General features: G+C 40.3%; 2 protein-coding genes across 5 annotated transcripts in view; both read right to left on the bottom strand.

Moving 5' to 3' along the window:
* The window catches only part of LOC111873518 (cell division cycle protein 16 homolog), a 13,255-nt gene extending 11,180 nt beyond the window's left edge, over nt 1-2,075 (bottom strand). For all 3 annotated transcript variants that reach the window (XM_023868294.2, XM_023868295.2, XM_023868296.2), the window contains exons 1-3: nt 1,973-2,075; nt 1,725-1,877; nt 600-770 (exon numbers count right to left, since the gene is read on the bottom strand). In XM_023868294.2, coding sequence (XP_023724062.1) covers nt 600-770; nt 1,725-1,877; nt 1,973-2,062 — 414 coding nt within the window. In that variant the 5' untranslated portion in view covers nt 2,063-2,075. The remainder of the gene's footprint in view (nt 1-599; nt 771-1,724; nt 1,878-1,972) is intronic.
* A 4,764-nt stretch (nt 2,076-6,839) lies between these two features.
* LOC111873503 overlaps nt 6,840-16,200 on the bottom strand; it is a 23,113-nt gene continuing 13,752 nt past the window's right edge. For both annotated transcript variants that reach the window (XM_023868272.2, XM_023868273.2), the window contains exons 5-9: nt 12,896-12,983; nt 11,450-11,628; nt 9,700-9,807; nt 8,897-9,046; nt 6,840-8,152 (exon numbers count right to left, since the gene is read on the bottom strand). In XM_023868272.2, coding sequence (XP_023724040.1) covers nt 8,008-8,152; nt 8,897-9,046; nt 9,700-9,807; nt 11,450-11,628; nt 12,896-12,983 — 670 coding nt within the window. In that variant the 3' untranslated portion in view covers nt 6,840-8,007. The remainder of the gene's footprint in view (nt 8,153-8,896; nt 9,047-9,699; nt 9,808-11,449; nt 11,629-12,895; nt 12,984-16,200) is intronic.

The raw sequence follows: 16,200 nt of genomic DNA, 5'->3' as shown, positions 1-16,200 counted from the left end.
GACACTTCTTGGGCCATTATCTCCGTAACCGTTCAACTTTGGACATAGGTGTTTTGGGTTATATCGGCATACTTTAACATAAGGAACACCCTCCCGAAGTTTGGCACATTCCTCCTGGGACACCCTGTATATGTGGTGTTAACAGACGTTTCAGAGGAACGTATCGCCTCCATCTTATACCCTGAAGATGGAGGCGATACGTTCCTCCGAAACGTCGGTTAACACCACATATACACGGTGCCAAATCCCAGAAGATTGCTTTCTTCATAGTCACTGCTGTGAAAGCCTCAAATCTTACTTAAAATAACATGTTAATATCATCAAAGTTAATCTCAAATTGAAAGTATAAAACTCCTGCCATCTGTTGGTATGATGTGAAGAACTAGAAAAGATGTCAAAGAATGTAAAGATCAGAGCTACAAAACATTCAGCATTCATTCATAATGCCAACAGTAAACTTTAAAGTTGATGGATTGGAATAACTTCTGCAGGAAAATATGATCCAAAATGTAACTTCCAGCTCTAGTTTTGTGCAAATCAACATACAGTACTGTGTCATGAATTCCATGATATGTAGGGATCCAAATGACATGACTTACGTTAGGTGTAATATCATCAAAGCCTGCTGGAACATTGGAATCGAAACTGGTGCACATGTTGGGGAATAGAACCCCTTCCTTTTCTGCATCTGTCAGAACCTCTAGGGCTTCTGAGAGCTCCCGTGCTTCAAGCAGACAGCGAACAGCAAGGTAATGGCACAGCACGTGTGTCTAAAACAACATTACTTACTTACTTAGTTATGAAGCTGAGCCCTTCTTGAGGAGAAGCCAAATCTGCAGCTACTCAAGAATTTCCCAGAATTTTATGGAACCCAAAGCTTCATTACCATGTTCACAAGAGCCCTCCACTGGTCCCTATCCTGAGCCAGATCAATCAAATCCATACCATCTCATCCTATCTGTTTAAGATCCATTTTAATATTGTCCATCCACCTATGCCTTGGTCTTCCCAGTGGTCTTCTTCCTTCTGGCTTTCCCACCAATATCTTATACGCATTCATTTCCCCATTTGTGCTACATGCCATGCCCACCTCATTCTTGTCTAAAACAACAACTTGATGAAAATCACTAAGGTACTACTTCATAATTTAATACTGTCTAAACCATCTTTCAGGTCCTGTGCTCAACAAGATCTCCGGTATGGTGATCCTGGTTTCAACTGTATATCTAGTTAACCTCTGAATGGTGACACGATGAACTGTGTCACTATATCTGCAGAGATGGTTCAGAGACAGTTCACTTATGTTTCATGTTTCTTCACTATTTATGGTTCAATTTCTAAGCGTCCATATTATCTCACTTTCCAAATTCAAACTTCCCTGACCTTAACTGAATTATTTATGCAACAATTTTTAAAGCATATATTCTCACATTAAAATCTTACTGTCTCTCCCTATGACAAACCACAATTCAAGTCACCTTGTTTGTTTCCAACTTTTCATTCGTGTCTGCATAAGAAATATTACACATCTGCAAAGTACAGCTGGATACAGTACATAGTCTGTCATGGTTATGTATTACCAGAAACCTTAACAAATCTACAAAATATTTATAATACTAGTTAATTTTGAATAAAGTTCTGCATGAATGTATCTTGAGTAGTCGGTTTATAGTCACTTTAAGAAATGGGTCATGCTTACTAACAAGAGCCGGTCCATTCTTTACCTTCTCGAGGCCTCTGCTTCGAATTAAATGTGCTGCTCGGTGGTACTGTTTCATGAGGAACATGCACTGTGCTAACCAGTACACATCTCGAGCCTCCCCATTACTTAAGGACACTACCTTGTCGGCCCAGAATAACGCCGCGCTGTACAGGTGCTGCACGAAAAGGTTAGTTAATACATAAATTACGGGTAAACACAATACAAGCAATGTCATATCTATCTTACATAGCAACATACTGCAACGCTTACCAAATCAATATACGATTTTACGAGCCGACGATATTTCTCAACATTAATGATTTGCTCTGACTTCACTTTTTCCTCGCGTTCTCCCTCCATCTTCAAAGTTCCAACCCAGTACAACCAACATTCCACTATCGTAGTTAAATTCTCAACGACTGGGCTTTTTCAAAGGAGTGCTTTCAAAACGGTACTATGGGTACTGGGACGTGACGCCGTATAGTCCGGTAGTTGTTCACTGACGTTTCAGAAAAACTTATTCTGTTTTCAGGATTTGATCAATCTGTCTGTTGGTTGCTGTTTCTTATTCTGCTCTAGCCGGACGATATAGGCAGTAAGTTCCGGGCAAACATCGATAAACTACCACACTTCACGGTTTCACATACCAAGCTACAGTGCTCTTCAGTTACCGCTGAGAACTTCGAATCCCAGGCATGCGTTCAGAATCACAGTCTATGATAGGGTAAAAGGTCTTCGTAGTGTTTACAATTTAAAAGTACAGAGTGTTTAGGAAGTTTGTCAACCACGGCCTCACTACTTATTCCTCCCAACGTCTATTCATTCACATGTTGCTTTTCCCTTGTTCTGCAACTATAATTTTGTATTTATCTTTGCCATGCATACTATTTGTCTGAATTTAACTTCAAATAAATACACACTATACACTTAGATGGCACAAAATCACAATCTGCGAAATCTTAAGTTCTGACAGCAGTGAATATTATGATTACCTATTCTGGGTTACGATGTTGCATACTCAGGCAGAAACTAACGTTTCAGAGGAACACAGTGTTTTGATTTCCAGGTAGCATCATTATCACGAACACAGAACCAGCTGCAGTCCTCTCAAATGTTATCATTCTATAAAATGAGACACTGCACAAGCCAGTAGCTTCAGAAGCACACGGTTTCTCCATCCACGCAGAATAAATGTATGACTCCACAGTAAATCACGAAGTTGTCTCTGTGCATAACTAATTAATCACTACACCATGAAGACATACGGGGGAGAGGATGTATAGAGCCAGATATTCTTGACTTCTGCACTATCTGGAGGTGAGTGGCCAGCTTTATGCCCTGGGGAAAGAGGCCCTGGTACCCACTGGATGGGGCCCAGAACCAACCTCAATGGACAGCAGAAAAATCTTGCCTATACTAGGATTCATAACTCCAACCCCTTGGCTCTATTTAATAGCAGCTGCTATATTGAACGTTCTGTCGCACCTGTTAGGATTTCACAATGCCAAAACAAAATCAGTCTGATTTGTTTCACTGTGGTAAACACACCGTAGAACAGTGTAACAACACAGTGCGCCGCAAACACCTACACAACATCATTAAAGATAAGACAAAAACAACAAAAGCTCACATAAAAATAAAATAAGGTTTGCTGAAATATTACAATATAACCATAATATATTTGCAGAATCCTCCTCTCAAAAACAGTACAACATTACAAACATTAAATTTTATACCCATTGTACTTCGTCAGCACTGTATGTATATATCTTGGCATTCAAACACATTCTGTAATAGTGGCTTCCGATCATACTGATGTACCTCTGAGGATGGTCTGTAAAGACCGAAACATGTAAGGGAAGAAGTATTGAAATAAGAATAATCTCTACCAGTCACACTGGACGGACCTGTTTTAAATCAACAATCAAATTCCTTCCGTCAAATGTGACACTTTTTTAAGTTTTCCACCTCGTCACTTAAAAAAGTGTCACATTTGACGGAAGGAATTTGATTGTTAATTGGTTAGTGTGACGGACCAGAATGAAAGACCTTAAAAATGTTTTAAATCAGTCTGGTTACAAAAGTTTTTTCTTAAAATTCTTTAATTCAAGGAAAAATATTCACACTGAATGCATCAATCTTACAATAACTGACATGCATAAAATGTAAACAACAATTAACACAAATACTTATTTGATGCATGTTCCCTTCAATAAAACATACAAACAAATGAATGTGGAACATAACATATTCATAAATAACCTCTGACTTCACAGTCACTGATCGAGACAAGCTTCAGCTCAAATACAGTTCTGCAGACTTCTTATTCCAATCAATAACACACTACAGTTAACATAATTACAGGGGCAAGAGCACTGAACTGTAACTCATGGCACAATATGATGCAAATGCATGTAACTATGGTACCTCCTACTCCATGAAGCACTGTTCCAACAGTTAAGACTTCTTCAGTCTAGCACTTGTGTACATATGCCATTAGCAATTTGAAGGGAAAGAGCCGAGTTACAAACGAACATGTGTGGCTAATAATAAATGTTCGTGCATGCACATGTAGAGGCCAATTTAGTTGGCAACGCCTACAAAGTTACACCAGAAGTGAAAGAAAGCAACGTCATCCCCAAATTTGTTCCATTATTATACACAGCCAGCCATCTATCTTCTGAGTTTTACATGAGAATGTTGTGTTTGTGGGAGATTTTCTTTCCCAGTGTCTGCGTTTTCCTTGGACTGAGATGCCTGGAGCTGCAGCCATTTCCTGTGTTCATAATTGTGACAATGAATATCTGAAATATATGGGCAAAAGATTCTCACTGTAGTCTTCTGGAATGTAACGTGTAGTTTGATGCTTACGAATATTTCAGAGGACTCTACCACCTCCATCTTCATCACAGAAGCTGAGCAGGGACACAGGCACATAATACAAAACTTGAAGGGACAGGATAGAGCAGTCCAATGGAAGCCACTGTCCTTCGAAAGGGCTGTTTTTCAAATCAGGGATAGAGAGGAAGAAGCAAAGATAGAGGCTGCAGAAGAAATTATGAAGTACACGAGGAGCTGCTGACCACACCTGAAACTACATGGTGTCACATCCCAGAAAGCCAGTAATTATGGAGATTCATTTATTTAATTAAAAATTACATAAACTAAGGCTCAATAGTTTTCTAGGACTACACTCTGGCAACATTATCGATGGAGAGTTGCACCATAAAGTAGCAGTAAAATAAACTGAAGAATATGATCACAAGTTTCTTTCTAGGCCACCTTCCAGTCTCTTCAGCTAATTCAGCACCCTAACTACTTATTTTCCTGAAAAGAAAAACATAAAATTTTTCCTGAGATTTGAGGTGCTTGTGGTGGTGTGTGAATGAGGAGTCTAATGCTAGACAGGTACCAACAGGCACCTATCCACTGTACTACATGATATCACATTCTGGAAGACACTCATCTTAACAAAATTCATGTTGATACATATTAGCATAATGCAAAGCGGTATACAGAACATGTTCAGTTTTTCCACAATTAATCAAAAGAGTTTACCATAAAACTTTCCACAGTTTTCTTTAATGTTAAAAATTCAGGAGGCATCCATCATATTCCCTCATTTCCCTTCAGAAATTGACCACAATCATTGGGATGAATACAAATTAGTGCCATACATCTTCAATTCACTTTGCTGAAGTTGAAAAGACACGTGTCCAACTCTAACCAAAAACCCTGTCCAAGTATCATCAATTACATTCAAATCTGCAAGTCCTGGATTAGAGGCAGAATTCAACACCTGCTCGCTCTGAAATCCAGTAGGCACAAACAGGAAAGGACTCTCTTGGCAGAAATATGCCACTGATTCACACATTTCAATATTAGTGGCATTTTCTGAAAATGACCATACCTGCAGTAACATGTAAATATAAAAATTCTGCTGTTACCCACATGAACTGATCTAATTTAGCATTCTGAATAACAGTAACCAAATTGTTGCTTCATTTTGCATGTACTGGAACACAATGTAAAGCAACTGCAAGCTACATGCTGGCTTCCAGGTGAATGAGGGCATGTTACAGTTAATGATACAGACTAAACATTATCATTACAAAATTTGGATTTTGGTTGATAACTGGATCTACTGGACTCTTACAGATCATAAGTGCAAGTAATTATACCAATTTCATTAGTTCATGCACTTTACAATTCACTACAGTGCGCACTTTGTCCTGTGTCTTCATTGTGTGCTGCCTGGCAAAACATCACCCAACAATTCAAACCTCGTGTTGCTTGAAACTCCTGTACTGTTTTGCAGAAGGTTATACTTCGTGGCACAAATAACTACCCCAAGACAGATTTCCTTCAAAAAAAGATTTGGAAATCCACAGCATTATATCAACATTATGTATATATAAAAACATTAACAATGAAAGCAAATTTAAGGCTTTTCTGGGAAGGGCACCAGTAAGGTCTATTCCTATACTATCTCTAGACACACTAATATATATATGTGTTTATAAAAATATCTATTTATTCTCACTAATTGCCCAGCCACTTGGATAAGACTGAACACAATATACTACTACAGCATGATTCACTCAGAAACACCCAAAATTAGTAACTATGAATCACACAATAATTTACTGATGAAAATGAAACTAGGCCCAGTCTGAGCCAGCACCTGCCTGCCCAAGTCATTTCATTGCCTTCGATCCATGATTAAACGTGATCCCTCCTGCCTGTCCGACAACATCTGCAAACAGAAAGTGTGATACTGGCACGTGTCTTCAGGGAGGGGGGAACTATTTCATCATCTTCTTTAACTCAATCTTCCCCACTTCCATGAATGTACTCCTCAGGCTCTGTTTTCATAAGTATACTACTGTGTGATTTATCTTGATTAATTTCAGTCTTCCTTTGTGAGAATGACGTATGTGGAAGTCTTTGGTTATGGATAGATATATGTAAAGATGGTAATTAGGCCGACCGAGCGATCGCCACTTGTCAGTGCAACGGATCCCCACAGCAGTTATTTTTGGTTTTCTAGACTGGAAGAATAGGGGATGTCAGACTAAAAATGTTATCTTACCAACACAATTACGAGGTGCTACAAAATACTACGTTGAATTCATTACTTAACTCGAAATGGAGAGTCTACTAACTCATTCTAATAGAGGAAACCCCGAATCTGCTATTTAAAAGGAATTACTTGTTGAGAGTCTAGTTTTTGAAAACACAGGGAAGTGGGTATTAACTTATCACATAATCAATAGGAAGATCTTGTACAAATTTTTAAGTAACAATATTATATAAAAACCAATATAAAATATATGTTGCCTATCACAATAAAAATAACATGTATTTGTGAAAGCAGGTTTAAATTATGGAAACAAATCTGTCTGGTATCTTCAAACGACTTCTCAATACAATTTAAATCCAAATTAATGACAGTATATCCAGAAATTAGGAGACAGTAATTGAGTACAGATCTCCCCCTGGGTCAACCTAATGTGGGGAGGCCTGCATGCACTGATCACTTAGAGAGACATGCCAGCAGGGGTGAGCTCCTGTTAGGGTCACCCAAGATAGAGAAATACATATTAAGAAACCTAATGATGGATGCCATGACTGATGACAGAGCAGCTTGCATCTCTTGTAAAGGGGGTCAAAATTTCTGAGGACTATACAGCAAGTACAAGATCACTGAATGACAGATCTATCTTCGATACAAGACACCGACCTCCTGCGTCTGTTCCCACATGGATACACTCACTGCTTGTAAACGCTGTTCTTACACTGTACTCATTTCTATAAACTTCAATGACCCTACACCAATTATCTTCCCAGTTCATACAAATTATATCTCAGAATATCAATCCATGGCAAGCGTATCATATTCATACTTAAATAATTGCAACAGTGCCATTTCCCTTTACCTTCCCCCTGTCCCCTAACCTGTTTTGGCACAATCCCAATAACTACAGACATTTCCCAGGGATATTTATATTACAAATGAAATTGCTTGAATAATAATCTTGCTTTCTTTTTAAGATGGGAAATGTGTTTATCTGGCATATTTTGTGGAATAAATGTAAATATAGAGCAATGTACATAGAAATGAGAGTACAAAACAGAATACAAGGAAATTGTTCGTAGCATATTTAAAAGAAAAAGTCTGATGAAGCAATATCCCAGGGAACTTGTTCCATAACATAAAACATATTTTGAAAAATACATTAGTTTCCGCAGAAAACAGCCACATCAGGAACATATAAAAATAGCGTGTGGCAGCCCACAAACTTTCAATGCGGCAGTCCCACAGGCTGCGTTGGATCGTATTTCAGTTCAATATCTGGATTTTCTGCCTGAACTATTTTTTTGGCTTTAATTCCTTCCTCCTGAACTGCAACATCATGAATCACTTGTAGATCACTGTAAAGTGGACATCTGCAATGAAAATGAAGAAACACATCACAGGAAGCCACTTCAACATATTCACTCTCATTCATTCATTCATTCATTCATTCACTAAATTAACTTCTCTCTCAATTATTTGCAAAATGGCATAGCTTTCAGAAGATAAAAACAGAACACTGTATTTGTTGTTACCTCTTGCTCATCTTCCCTACAAGCCTAAACATGAAATGATATGAATCCAACATTCAGAAAATAAACACTTCTGCCATCTATCATTCCTGTTTCACAACTAAATGAACGTAAAAGGCAAAGACGTGTAACACTCAGCCTGTGATCTTAACAAAGCAGTAAATTCGGAAGCTGGTGGCTGAAGGCTTCTGGCAGTGCATCTATAGACCTCTTGATAAATTACAGTGTCAGAAGTCTTCTGACAGAGGTCAGGAAAGGGTTCAAAGAGCTTAAAATGTTTAGACATGTGACAGCTTAAAAAATAAACTAGAAAATGAAGGGATGTTATCTGAATAGATACAGTACATACATTAGCAAAAATGGAATTACGAGAAAGTGAGTGAACTCTTCACAATGACAGGAAATGTTTCTACAACTGGCAGTACAGATTACATGCCTCCTCTTCCTGTGAATGGGCCAGCAGTTATCCATACTGAATCACAATGAAATTGCTGACATGGACGATGCACTCGTATTCAAACCCTTACAGTAGTGAATTTGTTACATGGAAACATCCACAAAGAATGACACAACTGTAGGACTCACTTGTGATATTCAGTGCCCCCTTGTCCGTTGAAGTGTGAATAATTAGTTACAGGCTGGCGACAGATGTAGCACATGATTGCACCACAGGTACATGTCATTTTGTTGCAACCAGCTTCCTTAATGAACTGCTTCTTGCACTTCCAGCAAGACCTTCAAGAAAACGATTAATCAATCAAAGGAAAAAGAAAAAAAAAGCAGGGAACTGAACCACAAACACATACAGAGTAATTCTTAATGACTTAGAAATTAGGCTGTAAGTAACACATGAAAAAGCACTGAGACATGGAACAAGAAAACGGGGCAGAATTACTAGGGTTTTTGGACTTTTTCCATCGTCCGGAATTTTAGGTAATAGAGGACATGACATTTCGGAAACTGGATCTGTTTCCGTCTTCAGGTGAGAAAGGAAAACACCTACTCAGTTCAGACCCTTAGAAAGAGCTGATCTCAATCACTGGACTTTGATTGAGATTAACACTTTCTAAGGGGTCCAACTCAGTAGGCGTCTTCCTTTCACACCTGAAGACAGAAACAGATCCAGTTTCTGTAACGTCATGTCCTCTATTACCTAAAATTCTGGATGATGGAAAAAGTCCAAAAACCCCAGTAATTCTGTGTGTCATCCACCATCATCAGAACCCTTTAGAATCTAAGAAAATGGGCCTTAATACAATTTCAAACCTGATAAGAACTTACCTTCAAAATGGTGACCATTACTAAAGCGTATCAAAATTTTACATGTTTGTTAAACTGACGCAGTTCATTCTGCTTTCCGTTTTCCTAAGATCTGGAGTCGCACTTACCGCACCAAAGCGTCTGTCATCCTGTTCTCAATGTAAGTCCGCATTTTCACTTCTTTGGATTCGACTTCATCACAGCGTAGAGGAATGTGATTAGGCCTCTTGCATTTTCTGCAACCCACGTGGGAAGTAAATTTAACCTGATACGGTGAAATGATAACTAAACATATTCAATGCTTTACTGTTAAAACATCAAGAAATTTTGACATACAGCTTGTGGTTTGAGATAATAAAGACTGTTTTCCTAAATGTCATTACCTGAATGACCTTTGTAACAAATATTCAATATTTTCTTGAAGGCAGAAATAGACTTTTAAGATATCATTTTGAAACACTCCAACTTATAAAGGGTTGAGGGACATAAAACAGTTTTATAATCAGAAATCTCTATAAAATTGTCTAAAATTTATTTCAGGCTATCATCATAAATAGACAGGAACTTAGACCTGTATTGGTCCATTGTGCTTCCCTCCATGATTTCTACCAGTCTCTATATCCTACCGGTACTGGTGCTTACCATCAGTCCCGCCCAGCCAGCGAGACCGGCTCTACTAGCTGAGAGGTATCTATAATGCTTCCCCCATCTACCAGAGGTATTAGAGACTGCTGTTGGGCGGGAAACGTCCGTAATTTGGCTCAGTGACCTCCTTTGGAGATATGAGGTTCTTTTACGTGCCATAAAGCTACGACACGGGACCCATGGCTTAAAGTCCCTCCCGGAGGACTTGTTCCCTGAATTTTTCCGCCCTTAAAAATTCGACGACCTCCGCCGGGTATTTGAACCTGTGTACTACGAATCATGAGGTGGGAACGTTACCTCTAGACTATGGAGGCCGCTTCCATGAGTAAGTAAGTTTCTGTCAGTCAGTTATAAGACTTTATTTAAAGTGTGGTTATGGTGAATCCTACAATTTGCCTTCTTACAGGCACATTTTTGTTGTCGCTTTAGAGCAGTAACGTTTCAGACTTGATCTGAGGGGTAGCCAGTTCGAATCCTAGCTAGAACATTGATTATCCTGGTATTAACAAACCTACCCCATGTTACACCTTTTACCAACAAACTGACAGTCGCTCACCAAAAAACAAAATAACAAACCCACTCGATGTTAAAATCCTTTATTGAGAAACTGACGGTTGCTCAGCTACACAGGAAATTCCTTCTTTTATGGAATCTGCAGGTTCGTTACCCTGTTCACAAATCCTGCCACCATGCCCTATCCCAAGCCAATGCAGTCCACATCTTCACACCCTATTTCTTTGTTATCCTCCCCTCTATGCTTAGGTGTTCCACGTCTTCTTTTCCCTCAAGCCTTTTGACAAACGCTTCTACACACCTTGCCCATCTCATCTTCCTTGAAGTGACTGCTCTAATATCCAGTGATAAGTACAAGGGTCATGCCACAGTTCAGGCGACAGGTGACAGCCTCTTGGGTTCAGTCTCAGGAGACTTTATTAGAAATTCAGGGTGGAAGAGCAAGATACTCTCCAAGTATTTTCAGTTTCCCTCTGCTATCTACCACTGCTACATACCCATCTACCAACCCCCCCTCCCCCTGAGCTGTGAGGTAGCCCTGACCAGGCAGCGCATTATCACATTCTCAGTCTGTAAGTTGGGAGCTTCATCTCTGTCCTGGCACTTGGCTGGTTGCAGCGTGCAGGAGCCAGCTTCATAATACCAAGGGGCAATGTGTTCGATATCAGCATAAGCTATTTGTCCAGTTCTGAATGACAGGCAATGTGAGCGATACCAGACCTGCAGGAGTCCCGCATACACTTCTGATTGTAGCATAGGAACACTTTGCTGTCAGGGGGTGGAATGGTTGCAAAGTCGCAGAATGGACAACTCTCCAAGTCCTGGATGCCAGCAGCCTGTACTTCCTCCAGCTGTTTCATTTGCACCATCCGCGAAAACAAAACCGGCTTCAACACCGTCTGTGTGTCATAAGATATTCAAGTGTGAAAGGTTTTACTCACAGAAGTTCTGGTTACTTACATTTCTGCACAACATGCTTACATTTCTGCACAACATGCTTACATTCCTGCACAGCATACTTACATTTCTGCACAGCATGCTTACATTTCTGCACAACATGCTTACATTACTGCACAGCATGCTTACATTACTGCACAGCATGCTTACATTTCTGCCAATTAATGGTCACCAATCCATGACAGACAAACTCTCAAATACTGAATATGGATAAAATCCATCCAACTGTTCAGAAACTGGAAACATGCACATACATATTCTGACGTGGATGGCGCAAGAGGAAGCAGGAGTCACGTGAACTCTGCGTTCTCGCGAGTGATGTCACATACCCCCACTCCTTCCATCATTACGCAATGCTCAGTAAACATTTGTTATGTAAACTTAACATATATGGGAGTGAAAAAGAAAAAGGTAAAGCTATCACTGTAACAGGCCCTGAAAGCCCATTTGGGTGTGAGAGTTTGAGACTTTCACATCTTCTAGACAGCCAGCTCATAGATGGTGGCAAGGCTATCAGCTTTACGCACCAAACCCCTTTACCCCACTTGAAAATTCCTGGTACTAATTTCTGTTTTAGAGGCTGAGTCGACCCCAGGGCTAGTGTGTGGCTGTAAAGATTAGGTCAATTGAAAAATCCAATGACCTCATCAGGATTCAATACTGTGACCTTCCAGCTTGTAGCATAGTGCCTCAACCATGCTACTGTGTGGCCCTCACATGTGTTTTAGATAAAGAATACAACAGTGAAATTAGCAGTCAATGAAACATTAACATGCAGGCTGGACAAGAAATACTTGATTATTTCTTGCAGAAAAAACAATATAATAGGCAATGAGAATATTTGAAATTGGAGGTTCTCGCAGCAGTGAGCATGAGGATTACTGTCTTATGGGATGTGGAACCACATAATTTAGTTTAAGTAAGCATAAATGTTTCAAACAAAGTTGCTGGGAGCAGTAAGTTCCTCCAAAGCATTGATACATATCTACCAGAATACACGGTGTCAAACCCTGCAAGATGGTAATCTTCATAGTGACTGCCACGATAACCTCAAATTTCTCTAACGCTCTGTGCTATATGTCTTGTTTTCCGAAAAATCTGTGTGCAAGGCAGTAAAAATGTAGATTTTAAAACAGTAGAGCCCTTTCACAAAATGGAGGGGAAGGGTTCGTGTAATGCTACAGCTACTTCAGATGAAGAAAGCCTCACCCTTAAGACCTTCAGGCTGAACTCTGCATTGCAGGTGGTGAGACATGAGAAGCCGCTCTGTGCATTTCCAATTGCAACTTCTGCTGCCCTAGAAACATTTTAACACATCAGTAGATAACACATGCAATGGTGAACTTCACTAATGTCAGTGTAACCCCCTAAAAATTTCTTGGGGGGGACGTTAGATTTGAACACTTAAGCGTAGAAAATCTTAAATGGATTCCTCTGGCTCAGGAAATGGTCTGGCGACAGGCTTTTGTGAGCAGGGTTCTGCTCCATAAAAGGTGGGGGATTTTCTTCTTCAGGTCACTTATCTCAGAATAATTTTAGGAACTTAATGACACTTGATATATATTCCTTTCTTAACCCTATTGCTGTGAGACTCAACTAAAGTTCAGCAAGTATCCATTAGCATATAGTGCAATATTCAACTTCAGTCCACATCAAGAAATTTTTATTTTTTCCCTTTGATACACCATTTCACTTCATATATATATATATAAAAGAAGCAAAGCTGCATCTCTGTAACAGGTTGTGAAGGCCTGTAGGGTTGTGAGATGTTGAGGCTCCCACAGTTTCTAGATAATCAGCTCAGAGATGGCGGTGAGGCTGTCAGACTTATGCACCGGCCAGCCGCCCTTTACCCCCAGGAAGATTCCTGGTATTCATTTCTGTTAGAGGCTGAGTCGACCTCAGGGCCATAGTGCGGCTGGAAGGATTAGCCAATTGAAAAATCCAGTGACCCCATCGGGAATCAAACATGGGACCATCTGGCTTGTAGCATAATGCCTCAACCAACTACAATACCATGTGCCTCCCCCTTCATACGAGGAGCGTTCCATATACAATGCCTCCTATTTTTTTAAAGAAAACTAAAACAGATACAGAAAGCATAATAACGCAGTTAAATAGAGCAAGATTTCAGCTACTTACACTTATTCTTCCACATAATCACCACCATTCGTTATGCACTTTTGCCAGCGATGAACAAGAGCTCGCATGTCATGCCTGTAAAAGTCTGCACCAGCAGAGGCTAACCACTTTCTTACAGCTGCAATGACAGCAACATTGTCTGGAAAATGTTGCCCATGTAGTCCATCTTTCATAGGCCCAAAGAGATGGAAGTCTGAAGGTGCTAAATGGGGGCTATAAGGTGGATGTGGTAGGACAGTCCAGCCAAACTTTGCAATGTGCGCAGAGGTCGCCAAACTGATATGGGGTCTAGCATTATCGTATTGCAAGCGAAAGGTTGTCTGCTTCTCTGGCCTGACTCAGGAAATGCGGGCTTTCAGCTTGGTCAGCGTCGTCTTGTAGCATTCAGAACTGACAGTCTCACCAGGCTCCAGGAAATCCAACAAAATCACACCCGCCTATCCCAAAAGACCGTGCACATCACTTTCCCTGCTGATGGCTGTCTCTTGAACTTCTTTTTTCTTGGGGACTGTCTTTCGGATTCCAGCTCGTAGTGGTGACACCACGTTTCATCTCTGGTGACGATGCTGTCCAGAAACTTGTCACCTTCAGCTTCAAACTGGTACAACAGGTCCTGACAGACTTCCATTCAGTGAGTTTTGTGGTCCTGTGTAAGCAACCGTGGGACCCACCTGGAACAAACTTTGCGATAATCCAGCTTCCCCAACATAGCTTCCAATGCACTACAGCCGATATTAAGCTGTGCACACAGTTCCCTGGTCTTTATCCGCCAATCTGTATGGATGAGCTGATCAAGGTGCTGTTCATTGTGAGGAGTGGCAGCTGAGCAGGGACGCTAAGGGGGTGGCTTGTCGTGCACTTCACTTTCGCCACTGTTCAAATGCACTACCCACCGCCTCACTGTGCTAACATCCATTGTATTGTCTCCGTACACCTTTAGCAAGTGTCGATGGATGTCAATGGGTGCAGTTTGTTCGGCAGTGAGAAATTCAATAACGCATCTCTGTTTCGTATGCACTTCTATGTCAGAGGCCATTTTGGTAGACTGCTCTGCTGTCATTATCTGTCGCACGACAACCAAACTAACAGTATATTGGTGGGAAAGTTCAACCTTTACTACAACACCACAAACATCCAGCTCAGATGTTACAGATCAACACAAAAAAATAGGGGGCATTATATAAGGAACGCCCTTCGTACTGTGGGAACTGCCCACATTCAAGCAAGTGTGACAACACAAGCGTCATTGCTTATCAACGACAAGTAAACAACGGTTGCTAGGCAGAAGCAAGTAAACAGCGGTTGCTAGGGAACTTATACACACAGTAACCGGCAATAGCAGTACCTATTACGCAACCGTTTTCTATATGTCCGATTCTAGGCTACATAAGAAGATACACTGAGTTACAGAGACAGTCTAGTTCTACCGTTCTACAATACCAGTTCAGTGTTCAAGCAGTTCACTATTGTTGTTATCCATCTGTGTATACGGTGCAGCTACAATAAACCCTATAGGACAGTTCAACTAGTGGTTGTCTATTCATTCATACGACATCCCACAGTACATTAGGCTTTCTTCCTTAAAATTTTTACCTTAAAATTGCATTATTTTAGGAAAATTATGAAAAAAATAATACACAGCAAAAGGGTCAAGCAGGAATGCCTGCAGACTCATTTTTCAACTACAGCTTATTTCAAATGGCACACGTCATGTTCCAAAGTATACATTGTCAGATCTGAGATTTTCATGGTGGTGGCCATGATTGCTGTCTGCCATGCTTTATCATGTAAATCATTACTGACCTTCTAGAGCTAGAGCTAGGGTCTCCAAACTACGGCCCGCGGGCCACATGCGGCCCACGATCTGATTTTATCCGGCCCACAAAAGAATTGTGGAGAAATGCGTCAATTGAACTAATTTTCCAATGAGTACTGGTAAATGTGATTCCGAGCTTATTGACCTGACATATTATATTATGCAGTTCGATGGCTTAGCTGTGGAAAGGTTCTTTCGCGCTTCTTTCAGCTCAGGAATGAAATTGATATATTTCTTACCGAGAAAAACCATCATGAACCACTTTTATCAGATACCGAGGGGCTTCGGAAATTAGCATTTTTTGCTGATATGGTGAACCATATGAACCATTTGAATTTAAAGTTGCAGGGTGAAAATCACTTAGTCTGCTGGAAAGCCAAGTGAAAAATTGTAACTTTGTTCATATGCTACACTGTGCAGAGTTGCATAAAAAGGGTGAAGCAGAATTTCCTTCCTCGTTTGCAAATGTAGTCATTTCAGATTTGAAGGAACAATTTCGGAAGCGAATTCCTGATTTGGATTCCAGTGCTCAGGAAATTAGATTGTTTCAAAATCC

This window comes from Cryptotermes secundus, unplaced genomic scaffold (assembly GCF_002891405.2).
Source record: "Cryptotermes secundus unplaced genomic scaffold, Csec_1.0 scaffold395, whole genome shotgun sequence".
Lineage (NCBI taxonomy): Eukaryota > Metazoa > Arthropoda > Insecta > Blattodea > Kalotermitidae > Cryptotermes > Cryptotermes secundus.
Note: the sequence above shows the minus strand (reverse complement) of the source record. Positions and strands in the feature narration are given on the sequence as shown.